The sequence below is a fragment of the Miscanthus floridulus genome, chromosome 6 (assembly GCF_019320115.1).
Source record: "Miscanthus floridulus cultivar M001 chromosome 6, ASM1932011v1, whole genome shotgun sequence".
Classification (NCBI taxonomy): Eukaryota; Viridiplantae; Streptophyta; class Magnoliopsida; order Poales; family Poaceae; genus Miscanthus; species Miscanthus floridulus.
In genome coordinates this window covers 61,964,086-61,989,921 of record NC_089585.1, presented here as the reverse complement: position 1 = coordinate 61,989,921, position 25,836 = coordinate 61,964,086, and the positions used below count along the sequence as shown (strand labels likewise).

The 25,836-nt window shown below is 48.0% G+C and overlaps 1 protein-coding gene across 1 annotated transcript in view; it reads left to right on the top strand.

Annotated features, from left to right (window-relative positions):
* Positions 1-24,868, top strand: part of LOC136460629 (uncharacterized) — a gene marked incomplete at its 3' end in the record, with an annotated part of 52,149 nt that extends 27,281 nt beyond the window's left edge. Inside the window, exons 4-10 of the mRNA XM_066460256.1 lie at positions 20,776-21,377; positions 21,423-21,566; positions 21,627-22,038; positions 22,360-22,616; positions 23,046-23,693; positions 23,829-24,596; positions 24,747-24,868. Of these exons, the coding sequence (XP_066316353.1) occupies positions 20,776-21,377; positions 21,423-21,566; positions 21,627-22,038; positions 22,360-22,616; positions 23,046-23,693; positions 23,829-24,596; positions 24,747-24,868 (2,953 nt within the window). The remainder of the gene's footprint in view (positions 1-20,775; positions 21,378-21,422; positions 21,567-21,626; positions 22,039-22,359; positions 22,617-23,045; positions 23,694-23,828; positions 24,597-24,746) is intronic.
* Between the last annotated feature and the right edge of the window lie 968 nt (positions 24,869-25,836).

Here is a 25,836-nt window from a genome sequence, read left to right as displayed (position 1 = left end):
AAGGTCTCCAAACGGAAAGAAGCGAGAGTCCAAATGACCCACGTCACCTAGGCGTTCCATCGAGTGCGTCCAAAATGATTTCTGAGCCAATGGTATGTTCGACGCAAACCGTGCTCCTATCTTGCGTCAAGATTAGCACTATGTCCGAAAGGACCGAAACGAGCTTCCACTTGAGCCTCGTCACCTAGTGGTACGATCGGGTGCGTCCAAAATGATTTCTGAGCCGATGGTACGTTTGGCGCAAACTAGTGCACCTATCTTGCACCGACCCTAACACTGTCTCCAAATGGAAAGAAGTGAGATTCCACCTGACCCACAGTCACCTAGGACTTCCATCGGGTGCGTCCAAAATGATTTGCGAGCCTATGGTACGCTCTACGCAAACCGTGCACCTATCTTCCGTCAAGATTAGCACTATCTCCGAAAGGACCGAAACGAGCTTCCACTTGACCCTAGTCACCTAGTGGTACCATCAGGTGCAGTCCAAAACGATTTCTGAGCCTATGGTACATCTAGCGCAAACCATGCACCTAGCTTGCACCGACGCTAACACAGTCTCCAAACAGAAAGAAGAGAGATTCCACATCACCCACGTCACCTAGGAGTTCCATCGGGTGCGTCCAAAATGATTTCTGAGCCTATGGTACGTTCGACGCAAACCGTGCACCTATCTAGCATCGACACTAACAATGTCTCCAAACGGAAAGAAGCGAGAGTCCAAATGACCCATGTCACCTAGGCGTTCCATCGAGTGCGTCCAAAACGATTTCTGAGCCAATGGTATGTTCGACGCAAACCGTGCTCCTATCTTGCGTCAAGATTAGCACTATGTCCGAAAGGACCTGAAACGAGCTTCCACTTGAGCCTCGTCACCTAGTGGTACGATCAGGGTGCGTCCAAAATGATTTCTGAGCCGATGGTACGTTTGGCGCAAACAGTGCACCTATCTTGCACCGACCCTAACACTGTCTCCAAATGGAAAGAAGTGAGATTCCACATGACCCACGTCAATTAGGACTTCCATCGGGTGCGTCCAAAATGATTTGCGATGCCTATGGTACGCTCGACGCAAACCGTGCACCTATCTTCCGTCAAGATTAGCACTATCTCCGAAAGGACCGAAACGAGCTTCCACTTGACCCTAGTCACCTAGTGGTACCATCAGGTGCAGTCCAAAATGATTTCTGAGCCTATGGTACATCTAGCGCAAACCATGCACCTAGCTTGCACCGACGCTAACACAGTCTCCAAACAGAAAGAAGAGAGATTCCACATCACCCACGTCACCTAGGAGTTCCATCGGGTGCGTCCAAAATGATTTCTGAGCCTATGGTACGTTCGACGCAAACCGTGCACCTATCTAGCATCGACACTAACAATGTCTCCAAATGGAAAGAAGCGAGAGTCCAAATGACCATACGTCACCTAGGCGTTCCATCGAGTGCGTCCAAAATGATTTCTGAGCCAATGGTATGTTCGACGCAAACCGTGCTCCTATCTTGCGTCAAGATTAGCACTATGTTCGAAAGGACCGAAACGAGCTTCCACTTGAGCCTCGTCACCTAGTGGTACGATCGGGTGCGTCCAAAATGATTTCTGAGCCGACTGGTACATTTGGCGCAAACTAGTGCACCTATCTTGCACCGACCCTAACACTGTCTCCAAATGGAAAGAAGTGAGATTCCACCTGACCCACATCACCTAGGACTTCCATCGGGTGCGTCCAAAATGATTTGCGAGCCTATGGTACGCTTACCGCAAACCGTGCACCTATCTTCCGTCAAGATTAGCACTATCTCCGAAAGGACCGAAACGAGCTTCCACTTGACCCTAGTCACCTAGTGGTACCATCAGGTGCGTCCAAAATGATTTCTGAGCCTATGGTACATCTAGCGCAAACCATGCACCTAGCTTGCACCGACGCTAACACAGTCTCCAAACAGAAAGAAGAGAGATTCCACATCACCCACGTCACCTAGGAGTTCCATCGGGTGCGTCCAAAATGATTTCTGAGCCTATGGTACGTTCGACGCAAACCGTGCACCTATCTAGCATCGACACTAACAATGTCTCCAAATGGAAAGAAGCGAGAGTCCAAATGACCCACGTCACCTAGGCGTTCCATCGAGTGCGTCCAAAACTGATTTCTGAGCCAATGGTATGTTCGACGCAAACCGTGCTCCTATCTTGCGTCAAGATTAGCACTATGTCCGAAAGGACCGAAACGAGCTTCCACTTGAGCCTCGTCACCTAGTGGTACGATCGGGTGCGTCCAAAATGATTTCTGAGCCGATGGTACGTTTGGCGCAAACTAGTGCACCTATCTTGCACCGACCCTAACACTGTCTCCAAATGGAAAGAAGTGAGATTCCACCTGACCCACATCACCTAGGACTTCCATCGGGTGCGTCCAAAATGATTTGCGAGCCTATGGTACGCTCTACCGCAAACCGTGCACCTATCTTCCGTCAAGATTAGCACTATCTCCGAAAGGACCGAAACGAGCTTCCACTTGACCCTAGTCACCTAGTGGTACCATCAGGTGCGTCCAAAATGATTTCTGAGCCTATGGTACATCTAGCGCAAACCATGCACCTAGCTTGCACCGACGCTAACACAGTCTCCAAACAGAAAGAAGAGAGATTCCACATCACCCACGTCACCTAGGAGTTCCATCGGGTGCGTCCAAAATGATTTCTGAGCCTATGGTACGTTCGACGCAAACCGTGCACCTATCTAGCATCGACACTAACAATGTCTCCAAACTGGAAAGAAGCGAGAGTCCAAATGACCCACGTCACCTAGGCGTTCCATCGAGTGCGTCCAAAATGATTTCTGAGCCAATGGTATGTTCGACGCAAACCGTGCTCCTATCTTGCGTCAAGATTAGCACTATTTCCGAAAGGACCGAAACGAGCTTCCACTTGAGCCTCGTCACCTAGTGGTACGATCGGGTGCGTCCAAAATGATTTCTGAGCCGATGGTACGTTTGGCGCAAACAGTGCACCTATCTTGCACCGACGCTAACACTGTCTCAAATGGAAAGAAGTGAGATTCCACATGACCCACGTCACCTAGGACTTCCATCGGGTGCGTCCAAAATGATTTGCGAGCCTATGGTACGCTCGACGCAAACCGTGCACCTATCTTCCGTCAAGATTAGCACTATCTCCGAAAGGACCGAAACGAGCTTCCACTTGACCCTAGTCACCTAGTGGTACCATCAGGTGCGTCCAAAATGATTTCTGAGCCTATGGTACATCTAGCGCAAACCATGCACCTAGCTTGCACCGACGCTAACACAGTCTCCAAACAGAAAGAAGAGAGATTCCACATCACCCACGTCACCTAGGAGTTCCATCGGGTGCGTCCAAAATGATTTCTGAGCCTATGGTACGTTCGACGCAAACCGTGCACCTATCTAGCATCGACACTAACAATGTCTCCAAACGGAAAGAAGCGAGAGTCCAAATGACCCACGTCACCTAGGCGTTCCATCGAGTGCGTCCAAAACGATTTCTGAGCCAATGGTATGTTCGACGCAAACCGTGCTCCTATCTTGCGTCAAGATTAGCACTATGTCCGAAAGGACCTGAAACGAGCTTCCACTTGAGCCTCGTCACCTAGTGGTACGATCGGGTGCGTCCAAAATGATTTCTGAGCCGATGGTACGTTTGGCGCAAACTGTGCACCTATCTTGCACCGACCCTAACACTGTCTCCAAATGGAAAGAAGTGAGATTCCACCTGACCCACATCACCTAGGACTTCCATCGGGTGCGTCCAAAATGATTTGCGAGCCTATGGTACGCTTACCGCAAACCGTGCACCTATCTTCCGTCAAGATTAGCACTATCTCCGAAAGGACCGAAACGAGCTTCCACTTGACCCTAGTCACCTAGTGGTACCATCAGGTGCGTCCAAAATGATTTCTGAGCCTATGGTACATCTAGCGCAAACCATGCACCTAGCTTGCACCGACGCTAACACAGTCTCCAAACAGAAAGAAGAGAGATTCCACATCACCCACGTCACCTAGGAGTTCCATCGGGTGCGTCCAAAATGATTTCTGAGCCTATGGTACGTTCGACGCAAACCGTGCACCTATGTAGCATCGACACTAACAAGGTCTCCAAATGGAAAGAAGCGAGAGTCCAAATGACCCACGTCACCTAGGCGTTCCATCGAGTGCGTCCAAAACGATTTCTGAGCCAATGGTATGTTCGACGCAAAACCGTGCTCCTATCTTCCGTCAAGATTAGCACTATTTCCTGAAAGGACCGAAACGAGCTTCCACTTGAGCCCCGTCACCTAGTGGTACGATCGGGTGCGTCCAAAATGATTTCTGAGCCGATGGTACGTTTGGCGCAAACAGTGCACCTATCTTGCACCGACGCTAACACTGTCTTCAAATGGGAAGAAGTGAGATTCCACATGACCCACGTCACCTAGGAGTTCCATCGGGTGCGTCGAAAATGATTTGCCGAGCCTATGGTACGCTCGACGCAAACCGTGCACCTATCTTCCGTCAAGATTAGCACTATCTCCGAAAGGACCAAAACGAGCTTCCACTTGACCCTAGTCACCTAGTGGTACAATCAGGTGCGTCCAAAATGATTTCTGAGCCTATGGTACATCTAGCGCAAACCATGCACCTAGCTTGCACCGACGCTAACACAGTCTCCAAACAGAAAGAAGAGAGATTCCACATCACCCACGTCACCTAGGAGTTCCATCGGGTGCGTCCAAAATGATTTCTGAGCCTATGGTACGTTCGACGCAAACCGTGCACCTATCTAGCATCGACACTAACAATGTCTCCAAACGGAAAGAAGCGAGAGTCCAAATGACCCACGTCACCTAGGCGTTCCATCGAGTGCGTCCAAAACGATTTCTGAGCCAATGGTATGTTCGACGCAAACCGTGCTCCTATCTTGCGTCAAGATTAGCACTATGTCCGAAAGGACCTGAAACGAGCTTCCACTTGAGCCTCGTCACCTAGTGGTACGATCGGGTGCGTCCAAAATGATTTCTGAGCCGATGGTACGTTTGGCGCAAACTGTGCACCTATCTTGCACCGACCCTAACACTATCTCCAAATGGAAAGAAGTGAGATTCCACCTGACCCACATCACCTAGGACTTTCCATCGGGTGCGTCCAAAATGATTTGCGAGCCTATGGTACGCTTACCGCAAACCGTGCACCTATCTTCCGTCAAGATTAGCACTATCTCCGAAAGGACCGAAACGAGCTTCCACTTGACCCTAGTCACCTAGTGGTACCATCAGGTGCGTCCAAAATGATTTCTGAGCCTATGGTACATCTAGCGCAAACCATGCACCTAGCTTGCACCGACGCTAACACAGTCTCCAAACAGAAAGAAGAGAGATTCCACATCACCCACGTCACCTAGGAGTTCCATCGGGTGCGTCCAAAATGATTTCTAGAGCCTATGGTACGTTCGACGCAAACCGTGCACCTATCTAGCATCGACACTAACAAGGTCTCCAAATGGAAAGAAGCGAGAGTCCAAATGACCCACGTCACCTAGGCGTTCCATCGAGTGCGTCCAAAACGATTTCTGAGCCAATGGTATGTTCGACGCAAAAACCGTGCTCGTATCTTCCGTCAAGATTAGCACTATTTCTGAAAGGACCGAAACAAGCTTCCACTTGAGCCCCGTCACCTAGTGGTACGATCGGGTGCGTCCAAAATGATTTCTGAGCCGATGGTACGTTTGGCGCAAACAGTGCACCTATCTTGCACCGACGCTAACACTGTCTTCAAATGGGAAGAAGTGAGATTCCACATGACCCACGTCACCTAGGAGTTCCATCGGGTGCGTCCGAAAATGATTTCCGAGCCTATGGTACGCTCGACACAAACCGTGCACCTATCTTCCGTCAAGATTAGCACTATCTCCGAAATGGACCAAAACGAGCTTCCACTTGACCCTAGTCACCTAGTGGTACAATCAGGTGCGTCCAAAACGATTTCTGAGCATATGGTACATCTAGCGCAAACCATGCACCTAGCTTGCACCGACGCTAACACTAGTCTCCAAACAGAAAGAAGAGAGCATTCCACATCACCCACGTCACCTAGGAGTTCCATCGGGTGCGTCCAAAATGATTTCTGAGCCTATGGTACGTTCGACGCAAACCGTGCACCTATCTAGCATCGACACTAACAATGTCTCCAAACGGAAAGAAGCGAGAGTCCAAATGACCCACGTCACCTAGGCGTTCCATCGAGTGCGTCCAAAACGATTTCTGAGCCAATGGTATGTTCGACGCAAACCATGCTCCTATCTTGCGTCAAGATTAGCACTATTTCCGAAAGGACTGAAACGAGCTTCCACTTGAGCCCCGTCACCTAGTGGTACGATCGTGTGCGTCCAAAATGATTTATGAGCCAATGGTACGTTTGGCGCAAACTGTGCACCTATCTTGCACCGACCCTAACACTATCTCCACATGGAAAGAAGTGAGATTCCACCTGACCCACAATCACCTAGGACTTTCATCGGGTGCGTCCAAAATGATTTGCGAGCCTATGGTACGCTCTACCGCAAACCGTGCACCTATCTTCCGTCAAGATTAGCACTATCTCCGAAAGGACCGAAACGAGCTTCCACTTGACCCTAGTCACCTAGTGGTACCATCAGGTGCGTCCAAAATGATTTCTGAGCCTATGGTACATCTAGCGCAAACCATGCACCTAGCTTGCACCGACGCTAACACAGTCTCCAAACAGAAAGAAGAGAGATTCCACATCACCCACGTCACCTAGGAGTTCCATCGGGTGCGTCCAAAATGATTTCTGAGCCTATGGTACGTTCGACGCAAACCGTGCACCTATCTAGCATCGACACTAACAATGTCTCCAAACGGAAAGAAGCGAGAGTCCAAATGACCCACGTCACCTAGGCGTTCCATCGAGTGCGTCCAAAACGATTTCTGAGCCAATGGTATGTTCGACGCAAAACCGTGCTCCTATCTTGCCGTCAAGATTAGCACTATGTCTGAAAGGACCGAAACGAGCTTCCACTTGAGCCCCGTCACCTAGTGGTACGATCGGGTGCGTCCAAAATGATTTCTGAGCCGATGGTACGTTTGGCGCAAATAGTGCACCTATCTTGCACCGACGCTAACACTGTCTTCAAATGGGAAGAAGTGAGATTCCACATGACCCACGTCACCTAGGAGTTCCATCGGGTGCGTCAAAATGATTTCCGAGCCTATGGTACGCTCGACACAAACCGTGCACCTATCTTCGTCAAGATTAGCACTATCTCCGAATGGACCAAAACGAGCTTCCACTTGACCCTAGTCACCTAGTGGTACAATCAGGTGCGTCCAAAACGATTTCTGAGCATATGGTACATCTAGCGCAAACCATGCACCTAGCTTGCACCGACGCTAACACAGTCTCCAAACAGAAAGAAGAGACATTCCACATCACCCACGTCACCTAGGAGTTCCATCGGGTGCGTCCAAAATGATTTCTGAGCCTATGGTACGTTCGACGCAAACCGTGCACCTATCTAGCATCGACACTACCAATGTCTCCAAATGGAAAGAAGCGAGAGTCCAAATGACCCACGTCACCTAGGCGTTCCATCGAGTGCGTCCGAAACGATTTCTGAGCCAATGGTATGTTCGACGCAAAACCGTGCTCCTATCTTTCGTCAAGATTAGCACTATTTCCAAAAGGACTGAAACGAGCTTCCACTTGAGCCCCGTCACCTAGTGGTACGATCGGGTGCGTCCAAAATGATTTCTGAGCCGATGGTACGTTTGGCGCAAACTGTGCACCTATCTTGCACCAACCCTAACACTAGTCTCCACATGGAAAGAAGTGAGATTCCACCTGACCCACATCACCTAGGACATTCATTGGGTGCGTCCAAAATGATTTGCGAGCCTATGGTATGCTTACCGCAAACCGTGCACCTATCTTCCGTCAAGATTAGCACTATCTCCGAAAGGACCGAAACGAGCTTCCACTTGACCCTAGTCACCTAGTGGTACCATCAGGTGCGTCCCAAAATGATTTCTGATGCCTATGGTACATCTAGCGCAAACCATGCACCTAGCTTGCACCGACGCTAACACAGTCTCCAAACAGAAAGAAGAGAGATTCCACATCACCCACGTCACCTAGGAGTTCCATCGGGTGCGTCCAAAATGATTTCTGAGCCTATGGTACGTTCGACGCAAACCGTGCACCTATCTAGCATCGACACTAACAATGTCTCCAAACGGAAAGAAGCGAGAGTCCAAATGACCCACGTCACCTAGGCGTTCCATCGAGTGCGTCCAAAACGATTTCTGAGCCAATGGTATGTTCGACGCAAAACCGTGCTCCTATCTTGCGTCAAGATTAGCACTATGTCTGAAAGGACCGAAACGAGCTTCCACTTGAGCCTCGTCACCTAGTGGTACGATCGGGTGCGTCCAAAATGATTTCTGAGCCGATGGTACGTTTGGCGCAAACAGTGCACCTATCTTGCACCGACGCTAACACTGTCTCCAAATGGAAAGAAGTGAGATTCCACATGACCCACGTCACCTAGGAGCTTCCATCGGGTGCGTCGAAAATGATTTGCGAGCCTATGGTACGCTCGACGCAAACCGTGCACCTATCTTCCGTCAAGATTAGCACTATCTCCGAAAGGACCGAAACGAGCTTCCACTTGACCCTAGTCACCTAGTGGTACAATCAGGTGCGTCCAAAACTGATTTCTGAGCCTATGGTACATCTAGCGCAAACCATGCACCTAGCTTGCACCGACGCTAACACTAGTCTCCAAACAGAAAGAAGAGAGATTCCACATCACCCACGTCACCTAGGAGTTCCATCGGGTGCGTCCAAAATGATTTCTGAGCCTATGGTACGTTCGACGCAAACCGTGCACCTATCTAGCATCGACACTAACAATGTCTCCAAACGGAAAGAAGCGAGAGTCCAAATGACCCACGTCACCTAGGCGTTCCATCGAGTGCGTCCAAAACGATTTCTGAGCCAATGGTATGTTCGACGCAAACCGATGCTCCTATCTTGCGTCAAGATTAGCACTATGTCCGAAAGGACCTAAAACGAGCTTCCACTTGAGCCTCGTCACCTAGTGGTACGATCGGGTGCGTCCAAAATGATTTATGAGCCAATGGTACGTTTGGCGCAAACTGTGCACCTATCTTGCACCGACCCTAACACTATCTCCACATGGAAAGAAGTGAGATTCCACCTGACCCACATCACCTAGGACTTCCATCGGGTGCGTCCAAAATGATTTGCGAGCCTATGGTACGCTTACCGCAAACCGTGCACCTATCTTCCGTCAAGATTAGCACTATCTCCGAAAGGACCGAAACGAGCTTCCACTTGACCCTAGTCACCTAGTGGTACCATCAGGTGCGTCCAAAATAATTTCTGAGCCTATGGTACATCTAGCGCAAACCATGCACCTAGCTTGCACCGACGCTAACACAGTCTCCAAACAGAAAGAAGAGAGATTCCACATCACCCACGTCACCTAGGAGTTCCATCGGGTGCGTCCAAAATGATTTCTAGAGCCTATGGTACGTTCGACGCAAACCGTGCACCTATCTAGCATCGACACTAACAAGGTCTCCAAATGGAAAGAAGCGAGAGTCCAAATGACCCACGTGACCTAGGCGTTCCATCGAGTGCGTCCAAAACAATTTCTAAGCCAATGGTATGTTCGACGCAAAAACGTGCTCCTATCTTCCGTCAAGGTTAGCACTATTTCTGAAAGGACCGAAACGAGCTTCCACTTGAGCCCCGTCACCTAGTGGTACGATCGGGTGCGTCCAAAATGATTTCTGAGCCGATGGTACGTTTGGCGCAAACAGTGCACCTATCTTGCACCGACGCTAACACTGTCTTCAAATGGGAAGAAGTGAGATTCCACATGACCCACGTCACCTACGAGTTCCATCGGGTGCGTCGAAAATGATTTCCGAGCCTACGGTACGCTCGACACAAATCGTGCACCTATCTTCATCAAGATTAGCACTATCTCTGAATGGACCAAAACGAGCTTCCACTTGACCCTAGTCACCAAGTGGTACAATCAGGTGCGTCCAAAATGATTTCTGAGCATATGGTACGTCTAGCGCAAACCATGCAACTAGCTTGCACCGACGCTAACATAGTCTCCAAACATAAAGAAGAGACATTCCACATCACCCACGTCACCTAGGAGTTCCATCGGGTGCGTCAAAAATGATTTCCGAGCCTATGGTACGCTCGACACAAACCGTGCACCTATCTTCGTCAAGATTAGCACTATCTCCGAATGGACCAAAACGAGCTTCCACTTGACCCTAGTCACCTAGTGGTACAATCAGGTGCGTCCAAAACGATTTCTGAGCATATGGTACCTCTAGCGCAAACCATGCAACTAGCTTGCACCGACGCTAACACAGTCTCCAAACAGAAAGAAGAGACATTCCACATCACCCACGTCACCTAGGAGTTCCATCGGGTGCGTCCAAAATGATTTCTGAGCCTATGGTACGTTCGACGCAAACCGTGCACCTATCTAGCATCGACACTACCAATGTCTCCAAACGGAAAGAAGCGAGAGTCCAAATGACCCACGTCACCTAGGCGTTCCATCGAGTGCGTCCGAAACGATTTCTGAGCCAATGGTATGTTCGACGCAAAACCATGCTCCTATCTTGCGTCAAGATTAGCCACTATTTCCAAAGGACCTGAAACGAGCTTCCACTTGAGCCCCGTCACCTAGTGGTACGATCGGGTGCGTCCAAAATAATTTCTGAGCCGATGGTACGTTTGGCGCAAACTGTGCACCTATCTTGCACCAACCCTAACACTATCTCCACATGGAAAGAAGTGAGATTCCACCTGACCCACATCACCTAGGACATTCATTGGGTGCGTCCAAAATGATTTGCGAGCCTATGGTATGCTTACCGCAAACCGTGCACCTATCTTCCGTCAAGATTAGCACTATCTCCGAAAGGACCGAAACGAGCTTCCACTTGACCCTAGTCACCTAGTGGTACCATCAGGTGCGTCCAAAATGATTTCTATGCCTATGGTACATCTAGCGCAAACCATGCACCTAGCTTGCACCGACGCTAACACAGTCTCCAAACAGAAAGAAGAGAGATTCCACATCACCCACGTCACCTAGGAGTTCCATCGGGTGCGTCCAAAATGATTTCAGAGCCTATGGTACGTTCGACGCAAACCGTGCATCTATGTAGCATCGACACTAACAAGGTCTCCAAATGGAAAGAAGCGAGAGTCCAAATGACCCACTGTCATCCTAGGCGTTCCATCGAGTGCGTCCAAAACGATTTCTGAGCCAATGGTATGTTCGACGCAAAAACGTGCTCGTATCTTCCGTCAAGGTTAGCACTATTTCTGAAAGGACCGAAACGAGCTTCCACTTGAGCCCCGTCACCTAGTGGTACGATCGGGTGCGTCCAAAATGATTTCTGAGCCGATGGTACGTTTGGCGCAAACAGTGCACCTATCTTGCACCGACGCTAACACTGTCTTCAAATGGGAAGAAGTGAGATTCCACATGACCCATGTCACCTAGGAGTTCCATCGGGTGCGTCGAAAATGATTTGCGAGCCTATGGTACGCTCGACGCAAACCGTGCACCTATCTTCCGTCAAGATTAGCACTATCTCCGAATGGACCGAAACGAGCTTCCACTTGACCCTAGTCACCTAGTGGTACAATCAGGTGCGTCCAAAACGATTTCTGAGCATATGGTACATCTAGCGCAAACCATGCACCTAGCTTGCACCGACGCTAACATAGTCTCCAAACAGAAAGAAGAGAGATTCCACATCACCCACGTCACCTAGGAGTTCCATCGGGTGCGTCCAAAATGATTTCTGAGCCTATGGTACGTTCGACGCAAACCGTGCACCTATCTAGCATCGACACTAACAATGTCTCCAAACGGAAAGAAGCGAGAGTCCAAATGACCCACGTCACCTAGGCGTTCCATCGAGTGCGTCCAAAACGATTTCTGAGCCAATGGTATGTTCGACGCAAAACCAGTGCTCCTATCTTTCGTCAAGATTAGCACTATTTCCGAAAGGACTGAAACGAGCTTCCACTTGAGCCCCGTCACCTAGTGGTACGATCGGGTGCATCCAAAATGATTTATGAGCCAATGGTACGTTTGGCGCAAACTGTGCACCTATCTTGCACCGACCCTAACACTAGTCTCCACATGGAAAGAAGTGAGATTCCACCTGACCCACATCACCTAGGACTTTCATCGGGTGCGTCCAAAATGATTTGCGAGCCTATGGTACGCTTACCGCAAACCGTGCACCTATCTTCCGTCAAGATTAGCACTATCTCCGAAAGGACCGAAACGAGCTTCCACTTGACCCTAGTCACCTAGTGGTACCATCAGGTGCGTCCAAAATGATTTCTGAGCCTATGGTACATCTAGCGCAAACCATGCACCTAGCTTGCACCGACGCTAACACAGTCTCCAAACAGAAAGAAGAGAGATTCCACATCACCCACATCACCTAGGAGTTCCATCGGGTGCGTCCAAAATGATTTCAGAGCCTATGGTACGTTCGACGCAAACCGTGCATCTATGTAGCATCGACACTAACAATGTCTCCAAACTGGAAAGAAGCGAGAGTCCAAATGACCCACGTCACCTAGGCGTTCCATCGAGTGCGTCCAAAACGATTTCTGAGCCAATGGTATGTTCGACGCAAAACCGTGCTCCTATCTTCCGTCAAGATTAGCACTATTTCTAAAGGACCGAAACGAGCTTCCACTTGAGCCCCGTCACCTAGTGGTACGATCGGGTGCGTCCAAAATGATTTCTGAGCCGATGGTACGTTTGGCGCAAAGAGTGCACCTATCTTGCACCGACGCTAACACTGTCTTCAAATGGAAAGAAGTGAGATTCCACATGACCCACGTCACCTAGGAGTTCCATCGGGTGCGTCCAAAATGATTTGCGAGCCTATGGTACGCTCGACGCAAACCGTGCACCTATCTTCCGTCAAGATTAGCACTATCTCCGAAAGGACCGAAACGAGCTTCCACTTGACCCTAGTCACCTAGTGGTACCATCAGGTGCGTCCAAAATGATTTCTGAGCCTATGGTACATCTAGCGCAAACCATGCACCTAGCTTGCACCGACGCTAACACAGTCTCCAAACTAGAAAGAAGAGAGATTCCACATCACCCACGTCACCTAGGAGTTCCATCGGGTGCGTCCAAAATGATTTCTGAGCCTATGGTACGTTCGACGCAAACCGTGCACCTATCTAGCATCGACACTAACAATGTCTCCAAACGGAAAGAAGCGAGAGTCCAAATGACCCACGTCACCTAGGCGTTCCATCGAGTGCGTCCAAAACGATTTCTGAGCCAATGGTATGTTCGACGCAAACCGTGCTCCTATCTTGCGTCAAGATTAGCACTATTTCCGAAAGGACTGAAACGAGCTTCCACTTGAGCCCCGTCACCTAGTGGTACGATCGGGTGCGTCCAAAATGATTTCTGAGCCGATGGTACGTTTGGCGCAAACTGTGCACCTATCTTGCACCGACCCTAACACTGTCTCCAATGGAAAGAAGTGAGATTCCACCTGACCCACGTCACCTTAGGACTTTCATCGGGTGCGTCCAAAATGATTTGTGAGCCTATGGTACGCTCTACCGCAAACCGTGCACCTATCTTCCGTCAAGATTAGCACTATCTCCGAAAGGACCGAAACGAGCTTCCACTTGACCCTAGTCACCTAGTGGTACCATCAGGTGCGTCCCAAAATGATTTCTGAGCCTATGGTACATCTAGCGCAAACCATGCACCTAGCTTGCACCGACGCTAACACAGTCTCCAAACAGAAAGAAGAGAGATTCCACATCACCCACAGTCACCTAGGAGTTCCATCGGGTGCGTCCAAAATGATTTCTAGACCTATGGTACGTTCGACGCAAACCGTGCATCCTATGTAGCATCGACACTAACAAGGTCTCCAAATGGAAAGAAGCGAGAGTCCAAATGACCCACGTCACCTAGGCGTTCCATCGAGTGCGTCCAAAACGATTTCTGAGCCAATGGTATGTTCGACGCAAAACGTGCTCCTATCTTCCGTCAAGATTAGCACTATGTCCTAAAAGGACCGAAACGAGCTTCCACTTGAGCCCCGTCACCTAGTGGTACGATCGGGTGCGTCCAAAATGATTTCTGAGCCGATGGTACGTTTGGCGCAAACAGTGCACCTATCTTGCACCGACACTAACACTGTCTTCAAATGGAAAGAAGTGAGATTCCACCTGACCCACGTCACCTAGGAGTTCCATCGGGTGCGTCCAAAATGATTTGCGAGCCTATGGTACGCTCGACGCAAACCGTGCACCTATCTTCCGTCAAGATTAGCACTATCTCCGAAAGGACCAAAACGAGCTTCCACTTGACCCTAGTCACCTAGTGGTACCATCAGGTGCGTCCAAAATGATTTCTGAGCCTATGGTACATCTAGCGCAAACCATGCACCTAGCTTGCACCGACGCTAACACTAGTCTCCAAACTAGAAAGAAGAGAGATTCCACATCACCCACGTCACCTAGGAGTTCCATCGGGTGCGTCCAAAATGATTTCTGAGCCTATGGTACGTTCGACGCAAACCGTGCACCTATCTAGCATCGACACTAACAATGTCTCCAAACGGAAAGAAGCGAGAGTCCAAATGACCCACGTCACCTAGGCGTTCCATCGAGTGCGTCCAAAACGATTTCTGAGCCAATGGTATGTTCGACGCAAAACCGTGCTCCTATCTTGCGTCAAGATTAGCACTATGTCTGAAAGGACTCGAAACGAGCTTCCACTTGAGCCTCGTCACCTAGTGGTACGATCGGGTGCGTCCAAAATGATTTCTGAGCCGATGGTACATTTGGCGCAAACTGTGCACCTATCTTGCACCGACCCTAACACTAGTCTCCACATGGAAAGAAGTGAGATTCCACCTGACCCACATCACCTAGGACTTCCATCGGGTGCGTCCAAAATGATTTGCGAGCCTATGGTACGCTCGACGCAAACCGTGCACCTATCTTCCGTCAAGATTAGCACTATCTCCGAAAGGACCGAAACGAGCTTCCACTTGACCCTAGTCACCTAGTGGTACCATCAGGTGCGTCCAAAATGATTTCTGAGCCTATGGTACATCTAGCGCAAACCATGCACCTAGCTTGCACCGACGCTAACACAGTCTCCAAACAGAAAGAAGAGAGATTCCACATCACCCACAGTCACCTAGGAGTTCCATCGGGTGCGTCCAAAATGATTTCTGAGCCTATGGTACGTTCGACGCAAACCGTGCACTATCTAGCATCGACACTAACAATGTCTCCAAACGGAAAGAAGCGAGAGTCCAAATGACCCACGTCACCTAGGCGTTCCATCGAGTGCGTCCAAAATGATTTCTGAGCCAATGGTATGTTCGACGCAAAACCAGTGCTCCTATCTTGCCGTCAAGATTAGCACTATGTCCGAAAGGACCGAAACGAGCTTCCACTTGAGCCCCGTCACCTAGTGGTACGATCGGGTGCGTCCAAAATGATTTCTGAGCCGATGGTACGTTTGGCGCAAACAGTGCACCTATCTTGCACCTGACACTAACACTGTCTTCAAATGGAAAGAAGTGAGATTCCACATGACCCACGTCACCTAGGAGTTCCATCGGGTGCGTCCAAAATGATTTCGAGCCTATGGTACGCTCGACGCAAACCGTGCACCTATCTTCCGTCAAGATTAGCACTATCTCCGAAAGGACCGAAACGAGCTTCCACTTGACCCTAGTCACCTAGTGGTACAATCAGGTGCGTCCAAAACTGATTTCTGAGCATATGGTACATCTAGCGCAAACCATGCACCTAGCTTGCACCGACGCTAACACTAGTCTCCAAACTAGAAAGAAGAGAGATTCCACATCACCCACGTCACCTAGGAGTTCCATCGGGTGCGTCCAAAATGATTTCTGAGCCTATGGTACGTTCGACGCAAACCGTGCACCTATCTAGCATCGACACTAACAATGTCTCCAAACGGAAAGAAGCGAGAGTCCAAATGACCCACGTCACCTAGGCGTTCCATCGAGTGCGTCCAAAACGATTTCTGAGCCAATGGTATGTTCGACGCAAAACCATGCTCCTATCTTTCGTCAAGATTAGCACTATTTCCAAAAGGACTGAAACGAGCTTCCACTTGAGCCCCGTCACCTAGTGGTACGATCGGGTGCGTCCAAAATGATTTATGAGCCGAATGGTACGTTTGGCGCAAACTGTGCACCTATCTTGCACCGACCCTAACACTATCTCCATATGGAAAGAAGTGAGATTCCACCTGACCCACATCACTAGGACTTTCATCGGGTGCGTCCAAAATGATTTGCGAGCCTATGGTACGCTTACCGCAAACCGTGCACCTATCTTCCGTCAAGATTAGCACTATCTCCGAAAGGACCGAAACGAGCTTCCACTTGACCCTAGTCACCTAGTGGTACCATCAGGTGCGTCCAAAATAATTTCTGTAGCCTATGGTACATCTAGCGCAAACCATGCACCTAGCTTGCACCGACGCTAACACAGTCTCCAAACAGAAAGAAGAGAGATTCCACATCACCCACGTCACCTAGGAGTTCAATCGGGTGCGTCCAAAATGATTTCTGAGCCTATGGTACGTTCGACGCAAACCGTGCACTTATCTAGCATCGACACTAACAATGTCTCCAAATGAAAGAAGCGAGAGTCCAAATGACCCACGTCACCTAGGCGTTCCATCGAGTGCGTCCAAAACGATTTCTGAGCCAATGGTATGTTCGACGCAAAACCGTGCTCCTATCTTGCGTCAAGATTAGCACTATGTCTGAAAGGACCAAAACGAGCTTCCACTTGAGCCCCGTCACCTAGTGGTACGATCGGGTGCGTCCAAAATGATTTCTGAGCCGATGGTACGTTTGGTGCAAACTAGTGCACCTATCTTGCACCGACACTAACACTGTCTCCATATGGAAAGAAGTGAGATTCCACCTGACCCACGTCACTTAGGACTTCCATCGGGTGCGTCCAAAATGATTTGCGAAGCCTATGGTACGCTCGACGCAAACCAGTGCACCTATCTTCTGTCAAGATTAGCACTATCTCCGAAAGGACCGAAACGAGCTTCCACTTGACCCTAGTCACCTAGTGGTACAATCAGGTGCGTCCAAAACGATTTATGAGCATATGGTACATCTAGCGCAAACCATGCACCTAGCTTGCACCGACGCTAACACAGTCTCCAAATAGAAAGAAGAGACATTCCACATCACCCACGTCACCTAGGAGTTCCATTGGGTGCGTCCAAAATGATTTCTGAGCCTATGGTACGTTCAACGCAAACCATGCACCTATCTAGCATCGACACTAACAATGTCTCCAAACAGAAAGAAGCGAGAGTCCAAATGACCCATGTCACCTTGGCGTTCCATCCAGTGCGTCCAAAACGATTTCTGAGTCAATGGTATGTTTGACACAAACCGTGCTCCTATCTTGCGTCAAGGTTAGCACTATGTTCGAAAGGACTGAAATGAGCTTCCACTTGAGCCTCGTCACCTAGTGGTACGATCGGGTGCGTCCAAAATGATTTCTGAGCTGATGGTATGTTTGGCGCAAACAGTGCACCTATCTTGCACCGACCCTAACACTGTCTCCAAATGGAAAGAAGTGAGATTCCACATGACCCACGTCAATTAGGACTTCCATTGGGTGCGTCCAAAATGATTTGCGTGCCTATGGTACGCTCGACGCAAACCGTGCACCTATCTTCCATCAAGATTAGCCCTATCTCCGAAAGGACCAAAACGAGCTTCCACTTGACCCTAGTCACCTAGTGGTACCATCAGGTGCATCCAAAATGATTTCTGAGCCTATGGTACATCTAGTGCAAACCATGCACCTAGCTTGCACTGACGCTAACACAGTCTCCAAACAGAAAGAAGAGAGATTCCACATCACCCACATCACGTAGGAGTTCCATCGGGTGCGTCCAAAATGATTTATGAGCCTGTGGTATGTTCGACGCAAACCATATACCTATCTAGCATCGACACTAACAATGTCTCCAAATGGAAAGAACCGAGAGTCCAAATGACATACGTCACCTAGGCGTTCCATCGAGCGCCTCCAAAATGATTTCTGAGCTAATGGTATGTTCGACGCAAACCGTGCTCCTACCTTGCGTCAAGATTAGCACTATGTTCGAAAGGACCGAAACGAGCTTCCACTTGATGATGAGGACATCTACACCGATCATACATCCACGCCGTCCACGCCGACACCTGCTGGTCCTATTACCCGTGCTCGTGCTCGAACACTTAATCATCAAGTGAGTTCCTTCTTGAGCTCTTGTCCATCCTGTTTAGATCTTGGAGACACGTGCACTCTTATTTTGATTAGGAATCAAGGAGAAGACCGAAAGGGAAAAGGACTCGCGTAGGCTGGATTCGGACTGCAGCACACTTCCAACTTGCGACGGTCGCCACGGTTACATACGGAGTCGGATTGGGGTGATTCTGGACTTGTTGGAAAGCTAATAAAGTCTACTTTCATACGGATCTGACCTCATACTCATACCTGCTCATAAACGGCGTCAACAGCCCAAAAATCACCGAGAGGTCTATTCTGTCCAGGGTGCTGCGCCACCTTAAGTTAGCCCAATGGGCTTGTATCGTTTAGAGTCCAGTAGGGACGCGTCCTAGGGTTGGAGCACGACCCAAACTCTCTTGTGGTCGTCCTCCACACGTCATATACCCCTTAGCCGCCACCAGGAACACTTGGGTTTTGTTTAGATCAAGTTTAGCCTTTGCTACTTGCTTGTAGGCGCGCGTGCTGATCCAGCCGCCCGTCTCCTTGTCTTCGGAACCCCACTCAAAATAAGATTCAGTTTGAGGCTTTCAATTCCATCTTGCAAATTCAGTGCTTGTTTCCTTGTTCTTGCTAGTTCTTCGATTGCTTGCAGGACGGGAGCCCTAGTGGCTGGTTGTCGCGCTCCACAAGATCGTGACGGCCTTTGGAGGTGGTGTATCGGTTGCTAAGGCGCGGTCTTGGAAGGCTGTAGTCGGGCCGTGAACGTCATCTCCATCCACCAAATCGAGTGATCTCACGCCTCTCATCGAAAGATCGTCCATAAACCCTAGCGGGTTCATATCAGTTGGTATCAGAGCAAGGTTTATCGGTGAGAGACTTGTAATTCTTCGCTGTTTTTATTTTTCCTACAGTCCAAAAAAGCCAAAAAAAATAGTAGATTAGTTTCCTACAATCCTATAGACCTTTGGGCCGTGGCTAGTGCTACCTAGTTAGGGCTTGTTGAGTCGTCGGTTGCATCGGTTGTGTCAAGTTGCTGGTCTTAGTTTTAGTCCTTTAGAGTTTCGAGTTCTTGTCACGTTCTATCACAACACGCGCTATCATATAGTCTCTCTGTTGGCCGAATCCAAGTAGGGTTTGAAGTTTGAATCGGACAAGGAATCGGCTGTTCCTCTCTATTGGCCGAATCCAAGTAGGTTTTCAAGTTTGAGTCGGATCAAGGAATCGGGTATTCCTCGCTGTTGGCCAAAGTCCGAGTAGAATTGGAAGTTCCAATCGGACGAGGAATCAGTTCACCCTGTGCTACAAATATCAAACGAAGCACGCAGCAAGTATTCATATCTAAACGAGTGGCTTACTCTAGAGAGAGCGAGAGAGAAGTGTGTGTGCTGAGTTACTCTTTGGGAGTGTCTTGTTCATATAATCAGTTTTGAGTGCCCCTGAAAAAAGAAAAAAATATTCAAAAAAAAAGAAAGAAAAAAAAGAGAAAGAAGCAAAAGAAAAGAAGAGAAAGGGGCTGATCTTAGAGATTTTTTTTCAGTTCACTTTGGGTGGTGTGTTGTGCTCTCCTTTGTGTCCAGGCTCGCGTCTCTAGCACAGTCTAGACTAGGACCAGCACAGTACCGCCGGTTGAACGATTATTCAGCTTGCTTTTTGTAACTAACGTGGTGCTAGTTCGTTCCTTGTTTCAGCCCACCTATAGCTCCACATATTCTACAGCTTGACAGGTCTCGTGCTGCGGCACCGATACACTTCATCCATTGCTGCAGACTTGTTGGTAGACGACCCCTCCTGTCGAGCAAGGTAAGAACTGGTAAGAACTTGTGTAACAGGTGGAGAGTGAGCGACTTGCTGTAGCTACATCCTAGTAGTTGTAGGGCTTTTATTTCTTCACTTGTCTTCTTGTTGTCTTTGTCTTTGAACCATGCCAGGGACCGACGAAGATAACCAAATTCCCCATTCGCCTCGCACAAAGGGCATCATACAACATTTTGAAAGGAAAGTGAAGTTGCACACGGAGGGACTTGATAATGACTTGCAGGTGACAAATGACAAACTTGGGCAGTTGGAGGCTACGCAGATTGTCGCAAACAACAAGCTTGCAGGTTTGGAGCAGTCCATTGCTAGTGTGGACAAAAGCCTTGCTGCTCTGCTGAGGCGTTTTGATGACCTCCACAACAATGATAAAGACCAGCATAAAGAAGAAAAGAAGGAGGAAGATCGAGAGGATGGTAGCTATGATGAAGAATACACAGGTGATACTGAACATGATGATCGAGACACTCGTGATCGACGTCGCCTACGTCACAACCGTAGAGGTATGGGTGGCCGCCGCCGACGCGAGGTACACAATAATGATGATGCTTTCAGTAAGATTAAATTTAAAATACCTCCTTTTGATGGTAAATATGACCCTGATGCATACATTACTTGGGAGATTGCTGTTGATCAAAAGTTTGCATGCCATGAATTTCCTGAGAACACACGTGTTAGGGCTGCTACTAGTGAGTTCACAGATTTTGCTTCTGTTTGGTGGATTGAATATGGCAAGAAAAATCCTAATAACATACCTAAAACTTGGGATGCGCTGAAACGAGCCATGAGAGCTAGATTTGTCCCATCTTACTATGCCCGTGATATGATAAATAAGTTGCAGCAATTGAGACAAGGTTCTAAAAGTGTAGAAGAATACTATCAGGAATTACAAACGGGTATGTTGCGTTGTAAATTAGAGGAGGATGAGGAACCTGCTATGGCTAGATTTTTAGGTGGGTTAAATCGGGAAATTCAGGATATCCTCGCTTACAAAGAATACAATAACGTAACCAAACTGTTTCATCTTGCTTGTAAAGCTGAACGGGAAGTGCAGGGACGACGTGCTAGCGCAAGGACTAATGTTTCTGCAGGGAAAGCTAGTTCATGGCAGCCGCGCACGTCTACAACTCCATCTACACGTACTCCTACGCCATCATCTAGTGATAAGACTCGAGCTGCCCCCACCAATTCAGTAGCGAAGACAGCGCAAAAGCCGGCTGCGAGTACTTCATCCGTGGCATCGACAGGTAGAACAAGCAACATACAATGTCATCGGTGCAAGGGATATGGCCATATGATGCGTGACTGCCCAAACAAGCGTGTTATGATTGTCAAAGATGATGGTGAGTGTTCATCCGCTAGTGATTTTGATGAAGATACACTTGCATTGCTTGCGGCTGACTATGCAGGTAGTGAGGAACACATAGAAGAACACATTAATGCAGGTGACGCGGAGCACTATGAGAGCTTGATTGTACAGCGAGTGCTTAGTGCACAAATGGAGAAGGCGGAGCAAAATCAGCGACACACTTTATTCCAAACAAAGTGTGTCATCAAGGAGCGTTCGTGCCGCATGATCATTGATGGAGGTAGCTGCAACAACTTGGCAAGTAGCGACATGGTACAGAAGCTCGCCCTCACCACCAAACCACACCCCCATCCCTACTACATCCAATGGCTGAACAACAGTGGTAAGGCAAAGGTAACGAGACTGGTGCGAATCGATTTTGCCATCGGATCATACAAAGATATTGTTGAATGTGATGTTGTGCCTATGCAAGCTTGCAATATTCTGCTAGGTAGACCATGGCAATTTGATAGAGATTCGATGCATCATGGTAGATCAAATCAATATTCGTTTCTATACCATGATCGAAAAATTGTGTTGCATCCTATGTCTCCTGAAGCTATTATGCAATCTGATGTTACTAAGGCTGCAAAAGCAAAGAGCGAGAGTGACAAATCTGTTGTTGATGACAAAGATGAGATAAAATTGAAAGGACGTTGTATGCTTGCTACAAAATCTGATATTAATGAGTTCAATGCATCCACCTCTGTTGCTTATGCTTTGGTATGCAAGGATGCTTTCATTTCATTTGAGGATATGCAACGTTCTTTGCCCCCTGCTGTTGCTAACATTTTGCAGGAGTATTCTGATGTGTTCCCCATTGAGATACCAGCGGGGCTGCCACCAATACGAGGGATTGAGCACCAAATTGATCTTATCCCTGGAGCATCTTTGCCAAACCGTGCGCCATACAGGACCAATCCGGAGGAAACGAAGGAAATTCAGCGACAAGTGCAAGAACTACTAGACAAAGGTTATGTGCGTGAGTCTCTTAGTCCTTGTGCTGTTCCAGTGATTTTAGTGCCTAAGAAAGATGGAACATGGCGCATGTGTGTTGATTGTAGGGCTATTAATAATATCACCATTCGATATCGACACCCTATTCCACGACTAGATGATATGCTTGATGAATTGAGTGGTGCTGTTGTGTTTTCAAAGGTTGATTTGCGTAGTGGGTACCACCAGATTCGTATGAAATTGGGAGATGAATGGAAAACTGCTTTCAAAACCAAGTTCGGTCTATATGAGTGGTTAGTCATGCCTTTTGGGTTAACTAATGCACCTAGTACTTTCATGAGATTAATGAACGAGGTTTTGCGTGCTTTCATTGGGAAATTTGTTGTCGTCTACTTTGATGATATACTGATTTATAGCAAATCCATGGATGAACACCTTGATCACTTACGTGCTGTTTTCAATGCTCTACGTGATGCACGTTTGTTTGGTAACCTTGAGAAGTGCACTTTCTGCACCGATCGAGTATCGTTTCTTGGCTATGTTGTCACTCCACAGGGAATTGAGGTTGATAAAGCCAAGGTGGAAGCTATACAAGGATGGCCTGTACCCACGACGGTCACACAAGTGCGGAGTTTCCTAGGACTTGCTGGTTTCTATCGCCGTTTTGTGAAGGACTTCAGCACCATTGCTGCACCATTGAATGAGCTTACAAAGAAGGGAGTGCCCTTTTCTTGGGGCAAAGCACAAGAGCACGCCTTCCATGTGCTGAAAGATAAGTTAACACATGCACCTCTACTCCAACTCCCTGATTTTAATAAGACTTTCGAGCTTGAATGTGATGCGAGTGGAATTGGATTGGGTGGTGTTTTGTTACAAGAAGGAAAACCTGTTGCATACTTTAGTGAGAAATTGAGCGGGCCTATTCTTAATTATTCTACATATGATAAGGAATTATATGCTCTAGTGCGGACATTAGAAACATGGCAGCATTATTTGTGGCCCAAAGAATTTGTTATACATTCTGATCATGAATCTTTGAAGCATATTCGTAGTCAAGGAAAACTGAATCGTAGACATGCAAAATGGGTTGAATTTATTGAATCTTTTCCTTATGTTATCAAACACAAGAAAGGGAAGGATAATATCATTGCAGATGCATTGTCTAGGAGATATACTTTGCTGAATCAACTTGATTACAAGATCTTTGGGTTAGAAACAATTAAAGACCGATATGCTCATGATGCTGATTTTAAAGAAGTGCTGCTGCATTGTAAAGATGGGAAAACGTGGAACAAATTCATCCTCAATGATGGGTTTGTGTTTAGAGCTAACAAGCTATGCATTCCAGCTAGCTCCGTTCGCTTGTTGTTGCTGCAGGAAGCGCATGGAGGTGGCTTGATGGGGCATTTTGGAGCGAAGAAGACGGAGGACATTCTTGCTGGTCATTTCTTTTGGCCAAAGATGCGACGAGACGTGGAGAGATTTGTTGCTCGCTGCACAACATGTCAAAAGGCTAAGTCCCGGTTGAATCCACACGGTTTGTATATGCCTCTTCCTGTTCCTAGTGCTCCTTGGGAGGATATTTCTATGGATTTTGTGTTGGGATTGCCACGGACTAGGAAAGGGCGAGATAGTGTTTTTGTGGTTGTGGATCGATTCTCTAAAATGGCACATTTCATACCATGTCATAAAACTGATGATGCTACAAATATTGCTGATTTGTTCTTTCGAGAAGTTGTTCGCTTGCATGGTGTGCCAAATACAATTGTTTCTGATCGTGATGCTAAATTTCTTAGCCATTTTTGGAGAACTTTATGGGCCAAATTGGGGACTAAGCTTTTATTTTCCACCACTTGTCACCCCCAAACTGATGGTCAAACTGAAGTTGTGAATAGAACTTTGTCTACTATGTTAAGGACTGTTTTAAAGAAGAATATTAAGATGTGGGAAGATTGTTTGCCTCATATTGAGTTTGCTTATAATCGTTCGCTGCATTCTACTACGAAGATGTGTCCCTTTGAGATTGTTTATGGCTTGTTACCACGTGCTCCTATTGATTTAATGCCATTGCCAAGTTCTGAAAAGTTGAATTTTGATGCTAAGCAACGTGCTGAATTGATGCTAAAACTACATGAAACCACTAAAGAAAACATAGAGCGCATGAATGCTAAGTACAAATTTGCTGGAGATAAAGGTAGAAGGGAATTGATTCTTGAACCTGGAGATTTGGTTTGGTTGCATTTGCGAAAGGATAGGTTTCCTGAATTAAGAAAATCTAAATTGATGCCTAGAGCGGATGGTCCTTTTAAAGTGATGCAACGAATAAATGAGAATGCATATAAGCTTGATCTTCCTGCAGATTTTGGGGTTAGTCCCACATTTAACATTGCAGATTTGAAGCCTTATTTGGGTGAGGAAGATGAGCTTGAGTCGAGGACGACTCAAATTCAAGAAAGGGAGGATGATGAGGACATCAACACCGATCATACATCCACGCCGTCCACGCCGACACCTGCTGGTCCTATTACCCGTGCTCGTGCTCGAACACTTAATCATCAAGTGAGTTCCTTCTTGAGCTCTTGTCCATCCTGTTTAGATCTTGGAGACACGTGCACTCTTGTTTTGATTAGGAATCAAGGAGAAGACCGAAAGGGAAAAGGACTCGCGTAGGCTGGATTCGGACTGCAGCACACCTCCAACTTGCGACGGTCGCCACGGTTACATACGGAGTCGGATTGGGGTGATTCTGGACTTGTTGGAAAGCTAATAAAGTCTACTTTCATACGGATCTGACCTCATACTCATACCTGCTCATAAACGGCGTCAACAGCCCAAAAATCACCGAGAGGTCTATTCTGTCCAGGGTGCTGCGCCACCTTAAGTTAGCCCAATGGGCTTGTATCGTTTAGAGTCCAGTAGGGACGCGTCCTAGGGTTGGAGCACGACCCAAACTCTCTTGTGGTCGTCCTCCACATGTCATATACCCCTTAGCCGCCACCAGGAACACTTGGGTTTTGTTTAGATCAAGTTTAGCCTTTGCTACTTGCTTGTAGGCGCGCGTGCTGATCCAGCCGCCCGTCTCCTTGTCTTCGGAACCCCACTCAAAATAAGATTCAGTTTGAGGCTTTCAATTCCATCTTGCAAATTCAGTGCTTGTTTCCTTGTTCTTGCTAGTTCTTCGATTGCTTGCAGGACGGGAGCCCTAGTGGCTGGTTGTCGCGCTCCACAAGATCGTGACGGCCTTTGGAGGTGGTGTATCGGTTGCTAAGGCGTGGTCTTGGAAGGCTGTAGTCGGGCCGTGAATGTCATCTCCA